This window comes from Muntiacus reevesi, chromosome 4, assembly GCF_963930625.1.
Source record: "Muntiacus reevesi chromosome 4, mMunRee1.1, whole genome shotgun sequence".
In the NCBI taxonomy this organism is placed as follows: Eukaryota; Metazoa; Chordata; class Mammalia; order Artiodactyla; family Cervidae; genus Muntiacus; species Muntiacus reevesi.
Window position 1 is genome coordinate 53511846 of NC_089252.1, and position 26564 is coordinate 53538409.

Genomic DNA, 26564 nt, shown 5'->3' on the forward strand with positions numbered 1-26564 from the left:
CAAATTAATTATTCATCACAAGCTGTGCTGGGAATCTCTGCCTTTCCCTTTTGTACACCTGCTTCTTGAAAGCTCATGACTTGGAGAGCAGAGCAGATTGTCCACGCTTGCAAGCCAGTGTATCCCAATGAGAGGGAAGGAGCTGAGCTACTAATGACCAAGTTCCGTGTCCTAGAGGCATCAGTCAGAAAAGTCACTGAAGTCCTTCTGGGAAGCCCTGAGTGAGAACGGGCCAGGCGGGAGCTTACGGATTTCTCTAGGGAACTGGAGAAGTGTGACCAGGACCTCGCTCGACTTCCAGCAATCTTCTAAAATTTCTCAGACTGACTCTGTGGAATAAATCAGTGTGTGTGGACGTACTCTAAGCACCCTGACTCATAGCAGATGTTCCTTTGTGTACATATATCTTACTAAACAAAATCAGCTTCCGTTTTTGTGAAGATCCTGTAGCTTCTTAAATCCTTTTTGATTTAAATAAGAATGATCCGTATTTTTTCTTAGGTAAGAGATTTATTGTTAGTTTATGTTTCTAAGTATTATCCTACAGTTTCTAAGACTTTTCTGTATTGACACTTATGACATTTAACAAACTACTGAATAATCTTCTGTACCTCCTAACGTTTCTTTAAGGAAAAAACACATTGGAGCAAGAGTTAAATGCCGTTTTACTGTTGTCACTCACTCTTCCCCTGGTACATTTTTGAAAAGTACGGACTATTAGCTGAGACCACAGCTATTCCAGTATCTTTGCTTATGACCGCATTTCCCCCTTATATAATATGTTATGCAGTATGAAGGAGATGTCTGCTTTTATTCCTTCTAATTACTTCTTTGTCAGCTCTAGCGAGCACTGAGTGGCCTGTGCGTGCCTGTGTGCATGCTCAGTCACGTCTGATTCTTTGCGACCCCACGGACTGTAGCCCATGGGGTTATGCCAGTCTCTACCAGGCTTCTCTCTGTCCCTAGGAATGAGACAGATTCTGTGGGTAGTGTAGGTCTGATGGGGCTCCCCAGGTGGCGCGAGTGGTAAGGAACCCTCCTTGCAGTGCAGGAGACACCAGAGACATGGGTCTGACCCCTGGATGGGGAAGGAGAATCCCATGGACAGGGGCGCCTGGCGGGCTGCAGCCCAGAGGGTCACAAAGCGTTGGGCACGGCTGAAGCGACTTAGCATGCACACACATGACCCTGTAATACTAGAGTCCTCTGTTGGTTCATGACCGAACATTCCAGAGTGATTGCCTTCTTCTGAGGCAATGTGTAGGGCTTGTGGGTTCTCTTGCCTACACTAGAGAGAAAGGAAGGTCTGTGATTTAGTATTTTCCCTCAGAGCATGGAATTCTTTGGGGACCAGGAGCGTACTGGCAGCGTGACTGACACACACACACACACACACACACACACACACACATACATATTGGCAGCATGAAATATTACATACCTCTTCAGACACACATATGTACATGTATACACGCATGTTCATATGTACCTACATACATGGGTGTGTGCATGTGCATGCACCCTGGGGCACGTGAGAATGGATTCTGAGGATGCAAGAGCAGAAAGTGGCGTGAAGTGGCAAATTACACAAAAATAGCCTTTTAGCATTACTGTGCGGCTCTGTCCAGGTGTGGGAGCGTGGAGGACAGGTCAGTCAACACCTGCCATGTCCGGGTGGACTTGAAAAACCATGTTTGAGATTTGCCAGAAGGAGAAGGCCAAAGGGGACTTGCCCTCTTCGATCTCTCGGGCTCCTTTCTGTCCCCCGAAGTTGAGTACGTTTTCCCTGGCTTCTCTGCGCAGTCCTCTCTTCTCTCTATTTCCGTGATAAACTCAGTGGGTCCCACTGCATCATGTCCCACCTAACCAGGAATAACTTCTAGCTTTCTCTCTCCAGAACTCATCTCTCCATTGAGCTCCAGGCTTTTGTTTCTAGCCGCTTGCTAGACTTCACCTCAATATCCTTAAGAGACTTTAAACTCGGTTATGTTTAAGCTGAGCTGATTTTTATTAAGGGAACCCTTCACCCAGATTTGAAACTGTAAAATCATGGTTGGCTCTTCTCCCCCTTTGCCTCTTCCTCCCTGTGAACACAGAGACACCACCACAAAGTGTTTATTGCTCTTTTCCATCTCTTCCAAGCTCACGGCCACCACCCTAGTATGTAGCTTTCAGAGTCTGTTGTCTCTGCTGTCTTAGGTCTCCTAAATGCTCAGCTGATGGACTGCTCGTCCTGGTGATTCCCATGTGATGCTCAGTTTTTCCCTGGGTCTTCGTTGCTTTTAGAGATCATTAAATCTCCTTAGTTTGGTGTTCAGGAGCTGTGTGTTCTAAAACCACGTCACATTCTCGGCTCAGCCTCCACGTACCACTTTCAGGATCTCTATCTGGGACCAAAGCAGCCTGGTTCCTGTCTCCTGTACAGAGCAGAGCTTTCTGCTCGTGTGCTTTATTATTTGAAAATATTTATTAAGCATCTATGTGCCAGGCTTTGTTCTAGACTCTTCATCAACGTCTGTGAACAAAATGGCAGAAATCTCAATCCCCATTCTCATGCATCTTCCATTTGAGCAGGGAGAAGAGGTTGGGGAGGGGACAATAAGAGACAAGATATTAATGTATTTTCTAGTATGCTAGCAGGTGGTAGGTACCAGGGGAGAAAATAGAGCAGGATAGAGGTGGAATAAGAAGCAGGCTGGAGGCTGGGGGTGGGGGAAGCGGGGAAGCAGTGTTTGGGGGCCTGAATGGGACGATGTTGAAATATGCCTCTAGTTTTGCTCTAGTTTCTTATTCTTTAGTTGCATCCCCATTTCTTCTCATCAAACTCGAATGGGTTTGGGGATCTGTCTGCAGTGACCCTTCTCTGTTCCGTCTGCCCTTCTCCCAGTTGAGGTCAACTTCCCAAGCATCCATGATGCTCTTGTTGTTACCCTTGCTCAGTGACAGGTATTAGTTTCTTCCTTGGGTTTCTCAATTATTTGTTAATTTATCTTTGCTTTTTTATTAAGAGCTGAGATCTTTGAAGAAAGGGTTTGTTATATCAACTTTAAAAAAAATTGTTTATTTTGGCTGCCCAGGGTCTTGGTTGCTGCTTGGGCTCTTCTGTGGCTGCGGCGCATGGGGGCTGCTCTCTAGCTGCGGCGGGTGGGCGTCTCGTTGTGGAGGCGTCTTCTGTTGTGGAGCACAGGCTGCAGGGCGTGTGGGATTCAGTAGTTGTGGCTCACAGGCTCCAGAGCACAGGCTCAATAGTTGTAGTGCATGGGTTTAGTTTCTCTGTGGCATATGGGATCCTCCCGGACCAGGGATTGAACCCATGTCTCTTGCACTGGCAGGTGGGTTCTTCACCACGGAGCCCCCAGGGAAGCCCGGTTACACCAACTTATATGGTTTCTTTAGGGCAGTAGTTAAAAGCACTGGCTTTGGAGACCACCTGGGTTTGCTTCCTGGCTCCATCACTAACTAGCTGTGAGCCTTGGGTGACTTACTCCAGCTCTCTGCCCAAGCTTCCCAATCTCTGATCTCTCTGTCTCAAGTTCATTGTTTCCTGCCTGATTTTCTACGTCAGTCTCTTGTCTTTTGCACTGTCATACTCCCTAAATTGTGGTTATTTGTGCACTTGTCTTCCTTCCCTGAATGCTTGCTGCAGTAAGGTGGAGGACGTTGTCTGTCTTGTTACCTATTTTGTCCCCCCTCCCACTTGAAATGAGTGGATGTTTGTGTGAGTAACGTGAAGGTATTTGGAATACCTTATGTCCTATATAAATATATAAAGTAAAGTTATATGTGTATATATATAAGTATATAAAACACAAACATTTAGCAGGAGATGCACAGTGCACCTTTGGGACCGTTGAACACGAGTCCTTTGTTAGTATTTCTTAATGATGACAGGACAAGAATGTCCCCCTTTTCCCATGGCCTCTACTGTGTTTTATCTTAATCTGTTTCCTCCTCCTGTTTCCCTTAGAAATCATGTAGGCATTCTCTCTAGTAGCATCTTTATGTTTATGGTTTTAGTAGCATCGATTTTTTTGTAAGGCATAACTAGTAAATGATTATACTTTGTGAATCTAAATGCAAAAAAAACCAGAGTATTTTATAATAATGGATGGGAGAAGAGAGAAGGAGAAAGGGTTTTAACACTCTTTCATTGAATTTCAGCCCCTGAAAGTGTGGTAGTTCCTGGAATGATGGTAGTCAGTACTGCTTCCCAACCCCATCACCTCTGCTGACTGGAAATGGAGAGTGATGGGTCCAGTCTTCCAAGAAGATGTGACTGTCCTTGAGGGAATACTAAAATTAGCCCGTATTCTATCCAAATTCTTATAAACCATGAATACTTTATAACCATAAATCTCCATATGATTTCCCTATGTAAATCAACCATGAGTGTATGTTTCAATACATTTGCTATTGAGGGTCTAACATGTCAAAAAACTATAGCACGTTTCAGCCAAAGCAAAATGGTTCCGCTTTACCGTCCCTAAAGTTGATCTGTGTTTACATCTGTTTATAAAATCTGAGCATCCCCCCAACCCCCCGTTGCCCTAATGCTTCAGTGCTCTTTTCTAATAAAAAAATCAATATACACATCCAGCACTCATGAGTAACCCTATAATAATAAACAGAATACATACAATTGAAAAAAAAATAATTGCAGGAAAAAACTGATTAGGATTGTGGTCAGCCACAGTCTTTTTTAAAAAATAGATATTATGCAGTGTTAGGAATATAGTAATCCTTTTAATTTGATTATACCATCTCCTTGAGAAATCCTCAGTATTAAAATGATACTTCACACAATTAATGATGCAGTTTAAGGAATTCTAAAAAAGATGTTTTAAACCTTTGACTTAGTTCAATTTTATAATTCTTTTTCTCTTTTTTGATGAACATTTATAATGTGAATATTTATAAAGGAGTATTTATATTCTAAATAATGCATTTGATATCAAATAATACATGAAAATATTTCATGGTAGCAAGTATACCTTTTAAAATGGTATATCTTTATTTTCCTAGAAATACAATGATTCCATTTTCATGTTAGGTTGTATTGCTGATTTCCATTTCACAGAATTTTTACATTAAAAAATAAAACATGCTTTAAAAATATGACTGCTTCAGACCTTTGCAGACATATCCCTTCTTATGCAAAACAGGGAATGTACAATTCAGATTATTCACTCTTTTACTAATCTTTGATGGTTGCACTTTGATAAATAAATAGATCATCTAAGATTCAATAGGCCAATTGCAGCATATAATAGCTATTCAGAGGCAATTAAACTGCCTTTTTTCATGCCGGCGTGTGAGCCGCCCTTTCACAACCTTCAACTTGATTCGTGGTGATTCAAAATTAACTTAAAAGTCTTGTTTGCTGACAGCTTAAAGCTTAATTGACTGAAAGCCAAATAGAGTGTGTTCTGTATTCAGCACTAAGGCTATTGATAAAGCCCTGTGTAAATTGCGCTTGGTGACAGACAGCGATTGGCCCTCCCGTTCTGGTATTACTCCACAACCCAGCATCGCTGCACAGCCAGAGCCGCTCTGTCGAGTCCTTCATCACACCAGGTTAACTCTCTGGAGCGCCTCTCGCAGCCACGCAGTCCAGTATCGAGCTTCTCGATACAGTGGGGCCCGCGATAATTCTGTTACTTATTTGTGGTTTCTTTTTTCTTTAATGCAGTATTGGCCTTTCATTTCTGAACAGGACTGTCGGTGGCATATTTCTAGAACCTAGTGATCTTCTGTGTTTGTCTCTGTAAGAAAGAGCAGGGTGTTTAGGGGTTTTGAAAAATATTTTGAGAAAAACAAGTATCATAATATTGATTTGTCTCTGTTATGACAATCAAATCTAGCCATTTTGAACATTTAATTAGGATAAGGAATGCATGCTTAATAGCTTTGAGAGGAATGTGACTCTTATCTGACACTAACACTTATGCTGTTGAATTTTCAATACTTTTACACAAAAAAAGATTTCAGTGATTATAGGTACCTTACAGGTATGTCTTTCTTTTTTAAAGTTTATGCTTAAAGAGTAAATATGATGGATTGTTAATATATATTAGTATATTCTATAATATTGTATAGTTATACCTTTTTCCAAATAAGCCTAAATAGATCCAGTGGTATGGGAGATAATTTGCATATAAGTAGCATTAGCAATGAATGAAAAATTCAAAAGCAAAGCTAAAACAGTTTTCAGAAGCACTGTACTTTTGTCAGCTATTGTTTATATATCTTAAAACTCTGTATGCTTTATCTTTTAATGTGAAGATTTTGATCTGATATTGATTTTAAAACTTAAAAGTATAAATTTATCATGTAATAAACTTTGAAAATATCCCATAAGTAACAGTTATGTTTTAAGTTTGGCTTTTTGAATTAATTCTGTGTACAGTGACATTTAAATATGTTTGTCATGAATTCTACCCTCTGTTTTCTATTTCTTATCTTAATTTTATATAGTCAACTCTGAGATTCAGTATAACAGATTCACTATCTTTTTTGAATTTTTTAATTTACCTTTTATTATCTATGTTAATGAAATATTTGAAATGTGATAAAGCTTAAATTGCCTATTTTATGTCCTTACATTTTAGTGTAGTTACTTTAGTGTTTAGGACATTCAAATGAAAAACTAAAATAAAATCCAGTTTTGATAATGATTTTGATGGAAATAATGAAAATGTTTTTTCATTATTGTATATTTCAGATTCTATATGATAGCAATGGAAATACATTTTGCATCTTAAACATTTGCTTTTAATTTAATTTAATTTGCTTAAAAATTTAGCATCTTTTCTTTTTACTTTAGCATAAGACTTAGAATTGTATATTGCTATCTCTTTATTGATATTCTGGTAACCATGGCTATCTAATTTTACCTACCTTCCAATTGATTTCCAATAAGAACCTAGTCTATTCATCAGGAATCAGTATAAGTTGCAACTTAGTTTCAAAATGACTGTAATTTAAAATAGTGTTGTTACTCCTATATACTTTTCAATAAAATAGTAATCATGCTTCAAAATGTAAAATCCAGAAGAGTACTGGTTTTATTGAAGTTTCACCTGCACCCAGTGAGATTTGAGAGTCAAGAATGAATTGCTTTTATTGATCCTGTTTTTGTATTAACAGTTAATCTAACATATTTTTAAAGGCATGAATTATTTGAAAACAGCATTTTGTTTCTTTTTCACAATGTAGTTGTTTAGTATATACAAAACAATTGTATTGTTAGGAAGGCAAATAAAATCCCTTTTCTTATTTTTACCTTAAAAAAAAAAGGCTAAATTTAATTGTATAGATAATAAATCAGTTTTGTTTTACAGTAATTAAGCAATTGCAGTGATTAAAAATAAAACTTATTACTTAAAATTTAGTGTAGCATAAATGTTGATTGGTACAAATAGATGGTGTAAATATTGATCCTGCCGTCAGTAAGGGATTAGCAGTGAGAGATTCGTGGTACAGAATCTGAAAGGGATGAAAATGCTTTGTCAGTCTTTGCTGACTTTGCTAGCAGTGTTTTGTAGATTGAAAAAAATGAGAATTTGCCTGAGGTTCTCTTTTTTAAAAAAACCTTTTATTTTATATTGGAGTATGGCCAACTAGCAATGTTATGATACTTTCGGGTGGACTGCAGAGGGTCTTAATCGCACACATACAGGGGAACTTACTTGGGATTCTGAAAGTTTACCTGTTTCAAGGAGGGTGAGGTCAAAGTCAAGTCCAGTGGTACAACATTTATAGATGATACATTTTTTTTAAAGTACTACATTTTCTGGCAAATTGTTATAATTGCAGAACTTTCTGTTTTTATTAATTTACTGTAAAACTTTTCAGCTTTTCTTTGAGATTCAAAATTCTTTTATGAAAGTGTAATTTATATAGATAATATTGATGCTGATTTTGAATATTACCCTTTTCGCTTATTATCTGCACACTACACTTTTATACTTTACATAAGCTGATAAGTTTTAGTTTTACAACTTTTAAAAAAATTTTTCCAAAGAAGTATCTCCTTTTTATATTGACTGGACTGTTACTGGTTTTTAGTTAACTGTTGAGTTGCTCAGTGTAGCTCTCAATGTACCTTAACAAGTGAAAAGGAATGCTGAGTTTTATATTCCATGGTATATTGAAAGTATATTTCAGTGCTACCTGTAAGGGAAAATTTGACCATTAAAAATCATCTGTGATGAGATTTGGTTTATATAACCTTCTTTAGTTTCTGAGCCTTGAATTGTTTTTTGCATCGAAATATAATATTATGTTACTACATTTACCAGGCTATCCAAGCAGTGTTACACTTGCTTGTATCTTAGCAGCTGAAACTTCATTTTGGGGTATTGATAGAAAAATGAAGAAGTCATAGATCAAATAGGCTGATAATTAAAAGACTAGAAAGTGTGTCTATTACTGTTTGTATTTCTATTATGTGTATTTGACATTTTAAAGTACCTAAAGTGAGTTATTAAGCTAAAAGAATTAGTTATCTAAATACTCCTGAGAAGATATCAACTGTCATCCGGTTAAATAAAATGTTCATATAATATCATGACTCGCATTTAGGTTGAAATCTATATTGAAAGTGGTAAGTTGTAAAACTGTAAATGAGATCCTAAGTATCTGGCCATATATTTTTATTTGAGCTTTTAAAAAAGAAAAATGAATTAATGTCTTTCAGAAATGACATTTTCATTAATATTAGCTTGAAATTGAGAGGATTAGTATAATAGTGTACAAGAATTAACTTATGTAAGTACAGAGAAAATTACCTTGACCATCAAATTTACACATACAGCCCAAAAACATTACTAAATGTGGATCATTCTATATTATTTATTCAATCTTTCAGGTAAAAGAAAGAGGATAAATGCATCCTAATTTTCTCTGTACCTCATGATACCTAAAATAATGCAGAACCCCATTATATTTGATACTCTGAGACTGAGATGATTGTATATTGAAAAAGATATGAAGAGCATTGATAAAAGAAACAGTATTTTTAAATGCATTCAAGATCAAAGCCAAGATTACTTGCCTGATGAATTCTCTGTTGTAATTAGCTTAATTTTGTTCAGCTTGTATGTGATGCTGAATTATATATAATACTGAATGCTAGGAAAGACATCAGATTTTATTTGGTTAAATCAGATAGAAAACAGTAGATTGTAACTCTCTGGGTTATGCCGTGCTGTCCAAGAGGCTGATCACTATATTGATGTCCTTTTTGCTAATCATTTGAACAAATCATCCTCTAAGCTAGTGGTAAGTACGTATTAATATTTGGGGGTATTTTTGAAGAAGACAGTACATGGTTAAAACAGAGTGGTTGAAAAGCATCCCTAAGTGCTAATGAGCACTTACTTGGTAGTCTATACTAATGCTTTAGTGGGTGCTGAACAAGTTTAGATGTTAAGCTTTTTAGGAAGAGTGAATGATGGCTAATGATTATTTAATGACAGATCTCTGGACTGAAAGGCATTTAGCACTCAACGTATACTGCAAAGCCTATTTCTCAACGCTTCAGACAGGTTTATTTGGTCTCACCTTGAATAGAACAGTGCTGTATTGATTTCATTGGTGTGGATTTAAACACACTATCGGCTTAGAATAGCACTAGTATGCAGTAGAAAATGATTGTCTTAACCCTTATGGAGACTGTATGCTGTTCTCTGATATTACGACATGAACTTTGGAAATGATCATGAGTTTATTTGCAATATTTGGCATTCAGTATGTGAGTTAGGAAAATATTTGTGCATATTCGCTTATAGTAGACATTAACTTACATGGAGGCTTATGTAGAGATAACTAAAAGTTGTATTTTTAATTAGTGTTTTCTTCCATATACTGAGCATAAACAGTATTACTTTTCTAAGACAAAATATTAAAATAATGTATTATTCAATAATGTAACAATAGCTCAGTACTTTGTATTTTTTTCAGTATGTTTCAATATGCCATATATATGTATTCCATGTAAAGTCCACTTTAACCTAGTTACTTCATATGCTTGATAGAATAACTTCCCCCAAATTTCTACATTTGTTATGGACAACCCCAGTAGAAAATAAATATAACATTATTATTAATAGATACTATAGGCCAAACCTTATTTTGACTTTTTTCTAATTATAAATTTTATTTTCTCATTAAATTTTTAAGAAATGTTTTATATTATGTAGCATTTGAAAATACCTAGTATAGATTTATCTTGGAGCAGGTGTCAGATATTAACTAGTTTCTATGCAACAAAACATTGACTTAAACCAAGGAAGAGTCTAGATAATCTGGAGTGATGCGTGAGTGCCCACTCTCTGCGCCCTTCGCCTTGTCACTGCGACACGTAACCTATCTGACCTTCCTTATCTATGAAGTGTGGGCCTGTGTGGTTTGAAGAACTCTGTGATCCCCCTTTTCTCTAAAATTCTGAAATTTCGCACTCTCAGTCATCTACTCGTGGCCCTAGGAGATGTTTTTACACATACTACTTCTGGTGTGTTTCCTTTGCCTTTAAATTCTTGATGGCTTATCTGCTTTTGTAAAAGAAAAGTGATTATATAGCACATAATTATGTCATTAGAACAGTATTTTGTAGAAATCAAAAACATTGTGTAAGCTATTAGAAAAATATTCCTTTTTTATTTTGCTACACTAGGAGAAACAGTTTTATTTAAGACAAATCATAAGCATGAAGCATCAATATATATGTATTTTCTAGGTTTTTACATATGGAACTTTCTGTCTTAATAAAAAATGAATTAAGAGAAGATTATAAAGCTATCTCTTCACAACTCCTGAGTAGCCTAATGATCTGAGTGAGTCAGGTAAAATTTTGAGGAAATTATTATGTGTTATCATGTAGCAGGAGTAGGTTTTTTTTTGTTTGCTTGTTTTTTTAAACAGTCCTTAAAATAGCGTGGCATCTTAAGAACCTGACTGAACGCATGCATGCGTAGGTTGACGCTGAACTTTGCTCTCAGTGTTCGCTTATGGAGTGCTAGCTTCTCACAGTCCATAGTTGTAACTAATCAATGACTTCATATCCAGGATGTCTAAGTGTATATGCTTAATTTTTCAGATAAACATTGGAAGGATTTTGCCAAAACTCAAGACTCAAAGGCTGTTTTAGTTCGATATGTGCAAGATAGGCAACTCAGAGCCAGATTACAAATGGAATTAACTAATTGATACGGAATCACATACCACAAATATGTGAAAGAACATATCTGGTGGCTCAGATAGTAAAGAATCTACCTGCAATGCAGGATACCCGGGTTCTATCCCTGGGTCTGGAAGGTCCCCTGGAGAAGGGAATGGCTACCCACTCTAGTATTCTTGCCTGGAGAATTCCATGGACAGAGGAGCCTGGCAGGCTGTAGTCCCTGGGGTTTCAAAGAGTCAGATATGACTGAGCAACTAGCACTTTCACTTGCAAGCTTATTTAAGAAGGTACATAATAAAAGAAGTCATGTAAACAGAAAAAAAAAAGGTCTGTGACAAAAGCATTTGGCAAATAACAACTAGAGTCAGTTGATAGACTAGTTATCCCTGTCATAAAATGAGAAAATGTAAAATAATTTAAATATTATCTGTAATAATTTAAAACGCACATAATTCTTCTATCTACATATAGCTTAAAAAATGATGAAAGCATAAATGTGTAGAGATCAGAAATTAAAGTCCTTTGTAGCGATTTAAGCAATTCAGGTTTTCTTTTTCTTTAAAGCTCTCTGAAACTAGTTAGAAGTCTCTTTAGAAAAAAATGTGCTAATGTGTCATTTACACATGTGTATTCCTTAGGCTATAGGAGGTCTCTTTTTTCTATAGGTTCGGGCTAATAATGAGTGTATTCTTAACAGTTTGGGGATATGGTTTATTTTGTCAATGGATTTTAGACTGTTAGTACTAATGCCTAGTGAATTTGTGCTTATTTGCTTTTTCCTTTTTCAAAGCTTTGCTTTTTTGATCATTTATTAATATGATTAGTAAGTTAAAAGTCAAAGATATATTTGACCTTTTTATTTCTCCTTTAAATTTCTTTACTTATCGCTTTCTCTTCTTATTTTATTTCTCCTTTAAGTTTCTATATTTAGTTGTTAGGAATTGTATGTTAGTCTATATCAAATTTTAATAACTCACCTGATGCTTTTAAAAAGATAAAATCATATGTATTTCTGCTAATTGTGCACTGGGTTATTAAAGTCTTTACTATAGAACTTTACTTGCGGCTTCACTACCACCCGTTTTCCCAGACCTGCTGTTATTTCAAAGGTGTGGTCATTAATCCCCAAGATGCTCTGTTGCACCTGACTGTGCTCTTATTACTTCTGCTTAACACTTAGAGCGAAGAAAGCGGAAGAAAAAAATAGCATGTGAATAAGTAAATATTTCTCAAAATTAGAGAAAACATTGTAATCTACTGAGAAAAACAATAGCAAGAAATCCCTTAGAAGTTCTAATTTATTTTAAAGAAACATTTCAAATGGTAACTTTTAGTGACGTGTCATTGTTAAATTATTGTGACCAAATGTATATTAGTTCAAAAATATGAATACTACAAATACTTCTTATAAATGAACAGATATACTTGTTAACCTCTCCTAGGTAGAACAAGGCAGTTATTCCTTTTGATCTGGTTTTATCTCACTGAGTTGATAGACATTACCTAGGTGAAAACGTGTTACAGATGAGTGCGACAAATAACTTGTCACTTTATGAATAAGAATGCCCTCAGGTGTAACATTTGTTTCTCCATGTGCTGTAATGCACATATATGAAATCTTCATAGAATGTGTTCTAACAGTCCACCAAATGTTGTCTCATGTGTTCCATCTAATCTTTTAAAAAAACACATCATCATGTCTATTCCAGTATTTTTACAAGTAGATCTCATTGCAGAAGTTGCCTTTTTCTAAACATTAATTGTTGTTAATGAAGCAATTTTTCAAACACCTGAAAAAATGAAGAATTATTTGCTGTATTTTCAGGTTTGTGTAATTTTACAAGCCACAAACCACTATTCTGAAATATTTCTTTCCTTGTGAAAAAGCAAATAATGGTCTTCGTAATGTTACAATCTGTGGTTTTTAAAACTTGACCTGTATCTCAGATTCACCCTTGAAAGGCAAAGTGAACCAAGGATTGAACATTATTCTTGATAATTTTTAGCTGCAAGATTCCTGATTACACACATGCCTTAGATAGATACTTGGAATTTTTAAATAGGATTTTCTCCCAAAATGAGAATGTTTGCACTAAAAGTAAAAGGAAATAAATGGATTTTTGATGATCAGGTAGACAGTAAAGAGAGAAATAAGGTAATGCTGTTTGTGGAAATTAAGTGTAGAACTTATCTGTGTTAGGAATGATAAATTGTTACAAGAATTGCTCTGAAAAACATACAAGTTGCTCTCAAAGCTTAAGGTTTCTTACTATCAAAATAATTGACGTACCCCTAAGACAGTGATGACGTTAAATTTCCTTTGAAAAAGAAGATCATTTTGGAGTGTTCCTTTCTTTTGCTTTTATATTATTTTGTAGAAAACAGGCTTGAAGTGTTTTGTCAAATGCTCACACACAGAGCACATCTACGTGCGCGAGGCACTGTTTTAAAATGGCTCAATCAGCAGCCACGGCAGGATGCGTGCGTTTGCAGAACCTACTGTGGTCCAGCAGGGGGGGCTAGCGAGCGTGCATACAAATTAACGGCATGTTTGTTTACTTCGGTTTTCAAGTGAGGGGGGAATAGGAGCAGCAACAGCAAAAACAGCGAAGGCCTCACACATTTGGGAAGCAGCCTCCATATGCTCCGTCAGGAGGTGTGAGGGGATCACTGGCAGGTGTGCCCCAGAGCAACTAGAGTGTCGTTTATGCAATAGTGGGAATGACTGCGCTGATACGGAGCGTTGTCTGCACACACGCCGGCAACACCAGCTTTGGTGATAACGTGAGAGTTTGGAACTAAATGTTGAAGTTCCCCATGTTTGCTTTTTAATCAATACATACCCCCTCTTCCCCTGCCCCCGCCAAGGAGAGAGGGAGATTCAAAAACTTTCATGTTTTATTTTATTTACTTCAGAAGCACAGGTAGAAATTTACACGTTGGCCATAGAACCATTTGCGATTTTGTTTTTCCATATCAACAAAATTTATTTGCCACATTTTGTAAAAGTTGAAAGATGTTGCTGTGTTGTAAGCCGTGCAAAAGTGAAAATAATATGTAACATTCATATAAAAGCTTATGGCTTAAGGATCTTAATTACATATATTTTCAGTGGCATGGATTCATAGAGTCAGCTTATGAAACCTGAATTCACCACCAAAGAGAGTGAGATCTTTGAATTCTTTATCACATGCTGGAATGTTACCAATCTATGTCTTTTTCTGTTCCCACTTAACAAATGCATGTTTGAAGTATTCAACTAAGAGCTGTAGTTATACTGGATAGCTGAAATCTAATTTTGGAATACTGTACCTTTTTGAAACCAAATTGTCTTAAAAATAAATAACAAAAGATTTTTGCTTATTTAAAAATATTGCTAATAAAGCTTGTTTAGAAGATTACAGTTGCATATAGAGTAAAATTTGACATTTTTTTTTGTGCTGTGCTTTATCCAGTCTTAAGCAACCCTAAGAATAGCAGTCAGTAGCTATGGAAAATATTCTGGCTAAACGTGTGGGAACAATTTATTTATAATTGTAAAAATTCCACTGAGGGCCAATATTTTTCTCAGTATGACTTAAAACATACATTACTCATTTTAAAATCTCAAAAATACAGTTTTAGCTGAGGGTATCAAGACATTAAAGCTAAAAATGTTTTATACTTGTGTGTGTACATATAATTATGTACTCCAATGTGTATATGTATTGTAAAATTAATATTTTTATTAGCATTGTATAATGATTATTTAAAAAGCATATCTTAAAAATAATACTCCATTAGGCAAGTAGATATATCAATTTAGATAGTAGTCAGAAGTAAGTTGAAATTATTTTGCTTGAAGTACCTCTCAGAAACAGAACTCAACTCACATTTGAAGATCTAGCTTTTCTTAGGTTCTTTTGTTTATGTTCAGAAATATATTAAAATATATTTCCATTTGACATATTTCATTGTCCTGTACTGTTTTAAACTCTACTTAATATACAATTTTATGTTTTTCATAATATCTGTTAACAATACCACATCATGTTTAATATGTCATTGGGACTGAGAAAAGAGAAACATAAAAATGAAAATTCGGAAGAATATTTTACTTGTCTGAAAAAATAAAAAATTTTTATAATTTTATTGGGTAATATTTGCAGAGCTGCACACTGTAAATAGTAAATCATATGTCTCAATTCTGAAAGTTCTTTTGTCTTTAAGATTGCCGATATTAACAAAGTTCACTTTGCTAAATTTACTGTTGTTCTTTAATAATCAATCATAACCTAATATTAGCAAATACACTTTATTGCAAACAAAAGAGTTGTAAAGAGCTACAACAGAAACTACATTCTAGCTTAATCCAAATTAGTATTGTAAATAGTCTTTACCTGCTGCCCTTTAAATAGTTTTCTGCTGTGAGACCTTGCAGTCTACTTTTTCCCAATCATTCCCATAAAGGCTTACAAAGCCCTTATTAATATATAACACATATGCCTTAATAACTACGAGTTGTATTTTTTGCTTTGCTAGGCAGTGCATAGTAAAAGCAATTTGTTTTTCTATGATATAGTTCCAAACATATTATTAAATAATGAAAGAGTGAAGAAAAAAATTTTAATTGTATTTTCATTTTATTATAATAAATAGACATTTCTGAATTTTGAGAGTGATGTTTTAGAGTATATTAAAATTTATATCGAATTCAGAATATATTTGTATTATTATGAGTGTTACTTGGACTCTGTTATTGCCAGGAATTTCTAACATAACATCAGTATGCTAAAATTAATCTGGATGTAATGTTTTGGTTTGAAAAAACCCTACTGATATGCTCTTGATATAGTTTTAAATATAGTTATATTCTTGATGTGAATTCTATTGAATTTAACTGCATCATCTCATTAATTTTTACTAGAATTATAGATATTGTAACATAGATAAGTCAGTTATAGTAAGCACCTGAGACTGAACCCTAAACAGAGAATCAAATTTTTGACGTACAGTTTTTCCAGGTCAAATCACCCAATTCTTAAAGTATATTCTCAGAGTAGTAATTGGTGGTATCTTCTTCTCAAAGGTTTTAATACCTAATACAATAATAGCGCCCCATCAATACATGGCTAATAGCAGATATAAAGTGTCTGCTGGTAGGCCATCTCTCATAAAACCGCCGTTAGCCTTAATTCAAATCCATTGATTCCTATTCCAGTTAAAACTGAAGAACTTAATATGTCTTTTAATCCTTTTATTGTAAGCTAGGATAAAATTAATTTTACCCTGAAACTGCACAAAGCCAATTAACATGATCTTTAGAGTTATTTAGTAAAGTGCTTCAAACTGTTAAATTTATCTTGACCTCTCAGTTGCACTCTCTTGACTGCTTTTTAAATGAAGTAATCAATATCTCACAGCCCTTTAAATAGCTTAAACTTCTCAAATATTTTACCTGTGTTCTAGTTAAGCTGTAAGGAAAGGGTTTACTCCTGCTCCTGGAAATCTAAAGTCAATTATGTTAAATCTAAAGACAATTATGTACTTTTAAGGAACACTGTATGAATTAAATGGTTGTTTTAATAAAATCAAAGGCTCATATTTTGTTTAAAGCCACCCAATAATGAGGAAACATTATTTTCACACAGAACAAGTATTCTGTTAGCAGCTTCAAATATAGAACATTGATGTCCTTTACCATTGCATGTAGCTTCTGTTTTCCACACAGGGCTAGTTGAAGGTATTAATTTTCTTACTGTGATAGGGTGATCAACCGTCCTGTCAAGAAAATGGATCTCCATGTCACCCTTTAGCATGATTAAATGGAGCCGTGTCTCTGTGAAAAAACACCAGATTTTCATGAGACAAATGAAACTGTAGAAAGATCTACTTTTGCAGAATTATTTTATTTTTCAATATCTCAGAATCTCCCATTTGGTTGTCTGTTTATTTATAGGAAAGCATTGCAGTTAATTGTGTGTATCTTGTATTATTTAGAAGAAAACACAAGCAAAGCCAGTGATTTTCAATGTTTCCAAGTTTGAAAAAAATTAAAGAATCAGAAATTGTTAGGTGGTTGTTAGAATAGTAGTGGAGATGGGCCTCTATCACCTTAGACATTTGCTAATCAGTCAGTGTCTCTTTTAGGGGATCCCTCCCTTGTCCAGACTTCTGTCCATGTTAACAAAGAGCTATCATCTTTTCAGACCTGAGTGCTGATAAAAATTACCTACCATGGAATTTCAGCATCAGTAGTGTTCCCAGCCAGCTGGACAGCGTTCTTAGGAGGCTGTGCCAATGCCAAACTTTAAATTACACCAAGTGGGGTACTTGACAGCTAATTAAGATTTCCTATTTTGGCCACTTAGCAGAGGGCACCTGTTATGATTCTTGCTGCTAGCTAAAGAATAAAATCTACCCAGGGCGGTTTGAAAGAACATTAGTAAAACTTCCCCAAAGTCTCAGTTCCTTTCTTGGAGGAGTGAGAGTTAGGACAAGATTGAGGTAATTAAACAAAAGGAGCCTAGCAAAGGTGGGGGCCCGGGGTGGAGGTGGGGCCCTCCAAATGCCCCTGGTGTTTCGTTTCCTATGGAAGCGGGCCATGTGTGCCTTGCGCCCCCGCCCCTCGGAGCCGCGGCCGCTGCGGAGGCTGACCGGCTGGGGTCAATGCCTTGCCTATTGATCAGTATCCCCGCAGCCCCCTGCTCCGGCAGCTGCTTCATTGGCTTCTTTCAGGGCCTGCTTCAGTACATTAGAATAGAAATCCATAACCAGAGCTGTGCTCATCCAGGCAGGGGAAGAAACTAAATTAAATGGTATAATACAATCTTGGATCAGGAGTTTGTGCCAATTCATCTTGATCTAAGATGTCACACCGGGCTCTCTGTCTGAGCACCTGGGCTAGAGGCAGCCATAGTGAAAATAGATGGAGCCGCGATCATTCATTTGTCAGCTGAGGAGCCAGGCAGCGGTTAGCAATTCCCTTCTGCAGAGGTCAGCTGACAGAACAATCAGTGCGAGTGCAGAATAGAGCTTTCCTTTGAACTATTGTCACGGAGCATGCTCTTGCAGAGACTCGGGGGGAGGGGAGCTTGGCTGGCTTCCTGATTCAGAAGACTACGCCAAGAGTAAAATGCGTGCTCCTTGAATCGAGATGCCGTGGCCCTTACTCCTCCTGTCTGTCCCTCCCCAGAAATAAAGTTGGCTTTAACTGCATGTACTGAGGTATAGATGATCAAACTATTACATATCACTTTGTCTGGAATTAGGGTCCATTTTCATCCTTCTAAACACCAGAGGCAGGGATTATTGATTTCTCTTCCTTTTTACTGTGGTTGAGCTTTTAGGGTGTCTTCCCCCATTGATTAGTATAAACTATCACAGATCAGTGTCATACTTTGAATCTGTACTCACATGCATATGCTAATACTTTTACTAACATTTCCTCTTTGTCTTAAAAAAAAATCAGAAAAACATCCATGAAGAAACAGAAATGCGTACTACGGTGTCTGATTAGAAGACATAGCTATGTTACGAAAATATTTTTAAACCTTATAATTGAGACTTTTTATAAAAAATGGTAGTTCATGAAATATGACTTAACATGGTGTTGGAAGTTATAATTTTGTAACATTGGTGAATGTTATCATAAAGCAGCCTGTATGTGATTTGTAATACGCCACAACAAAATAAAGCAAATTAGGAAAATGATAAATAAAATTTTATATGAAAAAATTAGAATAGTTTTGAAGATAAATCTGTTCTCTGTTGTCTCATGCATAAGAGAGATATATAAGATTTTGTCTTTCTGTACATGCTTTACTGGCAAATTTCCTAAATTAACTTTTTTTTTTAAAAAACAGTAAAATGTAACATGCAGAAGCTAAGAAACTGTAACGATGACAGGAACAAATCTTTTGTGTTCTCAATTGCACCAAACTTTTCTTAGACTCCAAATAAACAATAACTACTCTTTGACGTTACCACCTTAATAACTAATCCCCCATTTTTCCTTAAGTACTTTAATGCCACTTTCTTACTCAATGATTCCTTTCCGACTCTTAAATTCTTTATACTGTCTTGCCATTTCCATTTCTTAGATTCAGCCCACATCCTACTCTGCCTTCAGCAGAGCTAAATAAATGGAATTTAAGTATTCTAAGAAGCTTTGTGCTCCAAGTGTTGTGTTTTGTTGTTGTTGTTGTTGTTTTAATTTAATTTCTAGAAAGACCAGACCTATCTCTCTTGCAGGGGCTTTAAAAATTTTGTTTTACTTTTGTCTCAGTTAATTTGGATTTTTAAAAGAATTCAGAGCATGGTATCTAATATCTTTTTGCAGTGTTTTCTATCAACTACCCAGAGCTCACCATGGATCTGGAAGCCATCCACATCTCTGCATCTCCTATCTAACATCTCAACAGCAAACCAGCCTTAACCTGTCGCTTTCATTTCTACAATACCCTCTTTATTGATCACCTCATATCCAGCATTCTTCATACACACTCAGAGTGGTTTTCTGAAACCCTAAGTTCCATTGTTCAAAGGACTGAGTAGAGTCTTCCGTGATTTGCGCTCATTTTTTACCTTTCCCTTCTCAAGGTACAGCGTTCCAGCCCAGTTACCTATCCTTGCAAATAGGTAGAAATCAGCAAGTTCCTTTATGCTTTAGATTCTTACACATACTGTTCTCTTAGACCATGAAGTCCCTACTGGTTTTGTCACCGTTACGCTTGTAATTCCTGTTTAGTCGCCTTTAAGTTCAGTGGGGATGGGGACTTTGCTTTTCTCATCCCTATTCATTTATCTTAATTCTTCCCATATCAGTTCATTAGTTCATATTTGCATAATGCCATGTAGACACTAGATCCTCCATTCTCATGTGATGAATGATTAGCTGATAGGATGGATTGTTAATTCTCCCACCACTGCTACTCACTCTCCTCCACTTGATCGTTGCATCAGCCACCGTTGGATCCTACTTGACGCCAATCTTGTTTTACCTCCCGATCCGCCTTCCCATCCTGGGGCTTCCGTGGTGGCTCAGTCGGTAAAGAATCCACTCACAATACAGGAGACCGCCTGGAATGCGAGAGAGACCCAGGTTCGATCCCTGGGTCAGGAAATTCCAGTGGAGAAGGAAAGAGCAACCTACTCCAGTATTCTTGCCTGGGAAATCTCACGGACAGAGGAGCCTCGCAGGGTATGGTCCATGGGGTCGCAGTGAGTCGGATACGACTTATCGACTAAACCACCGCCACCATCACCTTCCATGCTACTGCTATCGTGATCTCTCTGACCAGGAATCTCATGACGCCAGCTTATACAAAACTGTTTGACGGCTTTCCAGTAGCCTAACATTAAAATTCTTCAGGTTGCTGTACCAAGACGGCTTGTGTTTGGTACTCCGTAAACCCTCCCTGTTGTCATCTCCTTGCCTTTCTTGCAGTAGTATAGAATAACAAAGGAAGAAGACCCACAGAGACAAAATAAAGATATCTAAAAGTATTCTGAAGTCCCTGCTGCTAATTTCTTAGTTGCCAAACTGCTCCGAGGGCCCTTCATTGTATTGGTTTAATTAATGTATAGAACAATGGGCTGAAAGAGACCAGAAAAACTGGATGGGTTAAAATTAGAAAGACAGAAAGCTGACCTCCAATCAAGATGGCTCCAGGAGTTTGCCTTTGAAATCCCTCTGTACCCCATGTATAGCTATGATGGATAATATATTCAAATAGAAAACCAACAAGGCATAATTAGGCTCAAGAAAGATTAGATATCTTTGTGGACAAGTAACGGAATAGAAATGCAGTAAACTCGACTGAAATGATTAGCTGCTCTTCAGAAGCAGGCTTTGGCTCCTCTGAGCAAAGAGAACTTGAAATATGTAATGCCAGGCTTTCTCAGTTCCTGCAAGAATATTGGAAGAATATGAATACATTGCTACTCAGTCAAAATCGAGGTTGTACTATTAAAGGAGAAGAGGAAAATGGATGCTCACTCTGTGACTCGCTCTGTTAAACATAATAGAAAATAATGAAGTGAGTTGCGTTCAACCTGGGAACCTAGAAACAAAAAGAAAGAATAGAAAACCTAAAGAAAGTGGGAGGAAGGAGAGAGAGCAAAAGTAACAGCAGAAATGAGTGAAATAGAAAGCAATGAAACAGTAAGATCAAAACCAGAGTATTTTTGGAAATCTGATAGTGTATTTCTAGAACTGATCAGGAGGGCAGGGAAAATAACATTAGAGAAGGCGCAAGTAAACAGCACACTTCCCAGTGGCCCTAGTGGTCAAACAAACAAACAAACAAAAAATCTACCTGCCAGTTTAGGAGATGCAAGAAATGTGGGCTCAGTCCCTGGGTCAGGAATGTCCCCTTACCCTGGAGTAGAAAGTGGCAACCCACTTCAGTATTCTTGCCTGGAAAATTCTATGCACAGAGGAGCCTGGCGGGCTACAGTCCCGGAGTTGCAAAGAGTCAGACACGCCTGAGCAACTAGGCACAAGTAAACAACCCTGATAAGAATTCATAGCAACTGATACAAGTGAGGTTTTCTAAGTCATAGAGAACAGTTTAAATAACTTCAGACCAACACGTTTAAAAACTTGGATGAAATGGATAATTCTAAAACAGTAAGCTATCTGAAATGATTCAAGAATTTAGTAGAAAATCAAGCCAAATAGTTATTCCAGAAAACGAATTTGTAACAACAACAAAAATATTCTTTCCTCCACCCTACACCTTCCCCACCCCTGCGTCTGCTGCTTCCTGACTCCAGAAGAGGGTCATCCTGAGACACAGGTGGTGTTAGCAGTAGTCCCTCAGTTGTGTCCGACTCTTTGCCACCCCCTGAGTTGTTGCCCACCAGGCTCCTCTGTCCATGAGATCTTCCAGACAAGAATACTGGAGCGAGTAGCCTTTCCTTTCTCCAGGGGATCTTCCTGACCCATGGATTGAACCCTGAGTCTCTTGCATTGCAGGCAGATTCTTTACCATCTGAGCCACCAGGGAAGCCCAGAGGCGCTGATAACTGTAAATAATTCCATCTAACTTCAGTGATTCTCTGTTTTCAGAGTCCTGGGGAGTAAAAGTTAACCCAGTTTTGGAGGTTTGTATTATACTGCTACCAAGAGCCAACAGGAATAGTACATGGAGAGAAAATAATAGTTCAATCTTACCCATGGACATACACTCAAAAAACTCTATGAGCAGATTTAGTTCAGAGTTTGTCTGTTGGCCTGTTTACCTATCTACCTACCTACCTACCTACCTACTGGTTTTCATTCATCCATATACCCAGAGTTTACGGATGGAATGCAAGCATGGTTCAAGGCAAGAAAGTATACAATTCAGGTAACATTGATATGATTATATAATAGATAAAAAAATGTTTGATAAGGTCAGAATCATGGTGACCTCTGGGGTAAGAGAGAGATGTAGTAAAGTCAAGACATAACCCATAGTAGACTTTAGCTGTATCCACATTAGTTATTTTTAAAAATCTGAAACTCCTATGGGAAATATTAGGATTTTATAAAATTGGTTGTGTACATGTATTTATATCCATATTGCACCATGTATTAATGTTTCATTCATTTCTATTGCTGAATAATATTTTATTGGATGAATGTGGCACATTTTGTTTAGCTGTTTAACAGTTGACGGATTTATGTTGTTTCTATTTTTTGGCTCTTATGGGTAATGCTGTTGTAGACAACCATTGTGCATGCTCAGTTGCTCAGTTGTGTCTGACTCTTTGCAACCGCATAGACTGCACCCCACCAGGCTTCTCTGTTCGTGGAATTTTCCAGGCAAGAATACTGGAGTGGGTTGCCATTTCCTTCTTCAGGGGATCTTCCCAACCTAGGGATGGAACCCATGTCTCCTGCATCTCCTGAATTGGCAGGCAGATTCTTTACCACTGGGCCAGCAGGGAAGCCTGCACTTTCACGTACAAGTCTTTATATGTACATTTGTTTTCACTCCCCTTGGGTAGATACCTAGGAGTGGGATTGCTGGGCCATATATTACAACTCTAACTACCAAACTATCTTCTAAAGTAGTTGTATCATTTTACATTCCCACCAAGAATGCATGAGAGTTTCAATATTTGTACAGGCTCAACAATGCATGTTATGGTCTATCGTTTTAATTGTAGCCATTCTAATGGATGTAAAATGGTGTCTCACTGAAGTTTTCATTTGCGTTTTCCTAATGACCAATGATGTTGAGTAGCTTTAATGTGCATATTGGCCATTCATATATCTTTGGAGAAGTGTCTGTTTAAATTAGTTGCTCATTTTAAAAGTTGGGTTTTCTTAATATGGAGTTGGCAGAAGAGGTCCTTAGGTATTCTGAGTACAGTCTCATTAGATTTATAATTTGACAATATTTTCTCTCAGTCTGCGCTTTCTTTTTACTTTCCTGATTATGTTATTGGAAGCTCAGAAGTGTTTAATATTGAAGTTCAATTCGAAAACATTTACCAGATTCCTCATGTTTTGCTATAATATCCAAGAAATCATTGCCTAACCCGAAATCATAAAAATATTCACCTATATTTTTTCTGCAAGTCATTCAGTTTTAGTTCTGTATTTGGGGCTATGATCGATTTTGAGCTCGTTTTTTTATGTCATGAGTGGTAGAAACCCAAGTCTATTCTGCACATGGATCGCCAGTTGTTTCATTGCCACTTATTGGAAAGATAGTTCATTCGGGAATGGCCAGTCTTGAATGTTTTTATTGTGTGTACTGATAGTCTTTTAATTTCTGTTCATATGTTTTGGTTTTCAGGTTGCTTATCAAGTGTCCCACAAATGAAAAAAATTTCCACGTCTTATGAGGAAAGACGGAAGCAAGCTACTGCTATTGTTTTACTAGGAGTAATAGGAGCTGAATTTGGTGCTGAAATTGAACCTCCTAAACTGTTGACCAGACCTCGAAGCTCTAGTCAGATTCCTGAAGGATTTGGTTTGACTAGTGGTGGATCCAACTACTCACTGGCCAGACATACTTGTAAGTTAAAAAATTCCTAACATTGATCTATTGCTTCTCAATACATACTATGTATTGAAAATATCTTAGAGTAGCAAACATATCCTGAGTTTTAGCACAAATGTAATGCATAAATTAAATTGGAAAGCAGTATAATCTATTTGGCACATTACCCTGTAGTTACAGTTCTGGGACTTTTTAAAAGTTAAAACATGGGCTTTTAAATGCTTTTCTTAAAATAACACATTTCTGAGCTTTGTGTTTCCACATTTTGGTCAAGACTTTAACCAAAACTTCTAACTTCTAAAATAATTTCTGAAAAACTATGCATCTTGTCATGAACAAGGTTTGAAAAGTCAGGGGTAGGTTTGGAAGACCAGCTTTGTCTTTTATATGCATACATATATATATGAATATATACACCTGCATTTATATATATAAATATATTTGTATGTATTTTATATATAAATATGTATTTATATATATATATAATATATGTTTTAAAGATCATGAATGAGGAACTATGAATTACTTCTGTAATTTAAAAAATATTCCAGTAACAGTTTTCAAATGACTAAAAACGTCAACACTTAAAGGGTTTGTCTCATATTGCTGCTTTTGGTTCTGTGTTTGGTATGTAAATCGGTCAGGGTGTTTTATAATGAGGCCTTTGATACCTTAGTGTCAGAACGCCCTTAGTTGAAGGTCAGAATATTCCTACCGCAATGCAGAATCATTTCTAATAAATGTACCACCTTAACCACCAAATATAACTTACCAAATACATCAAGATATTCTTTGTAGCATAATTGCAATGTGTTCTTTTGGAGTTTTGACATTTAAGCAAGGGGAAAAAATATATGCTACTTTGTTAGCCAAGAAGTTCGTTGGATCACTGTGGCATACTCTTTCAGAGAAGCCGAGGAGTCCTGTCGGTGGCTTTATTATTAAAGCCCTGTTGTAGACTGGCCGCCTGCCCGCTGCTTCCCATCCGGGCTGAGACAGTCCCTCCGAGAACTGGCAGCTTTTGTCCCAACAGTCTGCTGGTTCCAGAGCCCATGCTCGCGGCCGTGGTGTAAACTGCTACCGCTCATGGTTTCTGGTTGAAAAGGGCTTAATGACTAACAAGTGCTGTTAGTTTATAATTTAAAAAGCACTTTCTTTTCTATCTCTTTATTTGATCTTCAAAATAGAAATGAAGATTTCTTCAAACTGGCTCAGCCAAAGTGTAGTAAAACCTGAATTTGAACCCAAGTTTCTCGTGACCTGAGAGCTCCCGGTCTTCCCGTTTTCTGCCCGGCCACGTGTGCTTCCCTCTCCTGCAGGGGCCTCTTCATCTTCTCCTGGGTTTTTCAAGTTTCCTGTTTTCCTTTCATAAAACCCTGCTCAAATCTCACCTGCACCCCCAGGGGTTCTTTAACAGGCTCAAAGTCTCTGTGTCACTCTAGACAGAGTAGGATTTATATATATAGCATCTTGTTTAGAATTTTGATATTTGAATATTAGAGGTTAATGAAATCTTGACATGATTTAGTCTGGTGGCTTTCAAACTTTTTTGCTCACCATCTCTCTAATGGATATCAAGAAATGTCTAATTTCTTGCACAGTTTTGTATCGATAGCTAAAACTTTTTAATAATAAGTTTAAACATTTTCAAAAGATAAAATTTGTGGATATTGTGAATATTGGCATTTAAAAATGAAACTATCATTCTTTTAAATTAATTCAATAGAATATTTGGCATAACTATTTGATATCTGCCATCATCATCCATTAAAAAAAATTTCATGGCAAATTTTCAGTGTCAAAAATTTTATATCCTTGATTATTTTTCTTGAAGAGAGAAAATTTCTACCCTCAATATTTTAGGGAAGGTGTTAATTTGCATATTTAGCATCCAAAAATCAATTCCTTTAAACTAATTATGTCTTAAGACTATGTGTCCTTACAAAACTATATTTTCCTTGAAAAGACTTAAGATGCTCCCTTTTGAAGGGGTTACCTGTTTTGAAGACTGCTGATTTAGTCAAACATGTTTTATATAATACCTCCACAGTATTCATTTGTAGATTTTCCTGCAAGGAAAGTGAACATAAATGTTATTTCTCTGGAATTTTCATACAGCTTTATATCTTAGCTGTTGTTCTTGTTCAGTTGCTTAGTCCTGTCTCATTCTTTGTGACCCCATGGACTGCAGCACTTCGGGCTTCCCTATCCTTCACTACTTCCCAGCTTGCTCAAACTCATGTCCCTTGAGTTGGTGATGCCAGATATCTTAGTGTCTGTGTCTAAATGTAGGAGCATTATGAATCAATGAGTCACTGACTAATTTCACCCAAGCCAATAGTTGGTTGTTAGGCAGATTAGTTTGGCTTCTCAGGCGGCTCAGTGTTAAAGAATCCACCTGC

At 36.7% G+C, this 26564-nt stretch overlaps 1 protein-coding gene across 2 annotated transcripts in view; it reads left to right on the forward strand.

The window, feature by feature from the left end:
- Positions 1–26564, forward strand: part of WDR7 (WD repeat domain 7) — a 331772-nt gene that overhangs the window by 169432 nt on the left and 135776 nt on the right. For both annotated transcript variants that reach the window (XM_065932803.1, XM_065932802.1), the window contains one exon: positions 23956–24177. In XM_065932803.1, coding sequence (XP_065788875.1) covers positions 23956–24177 — 222 coding nt within the window. The remainder of the gene's footprint in view (positions 1–23955; positions 24178–26564) is intronic.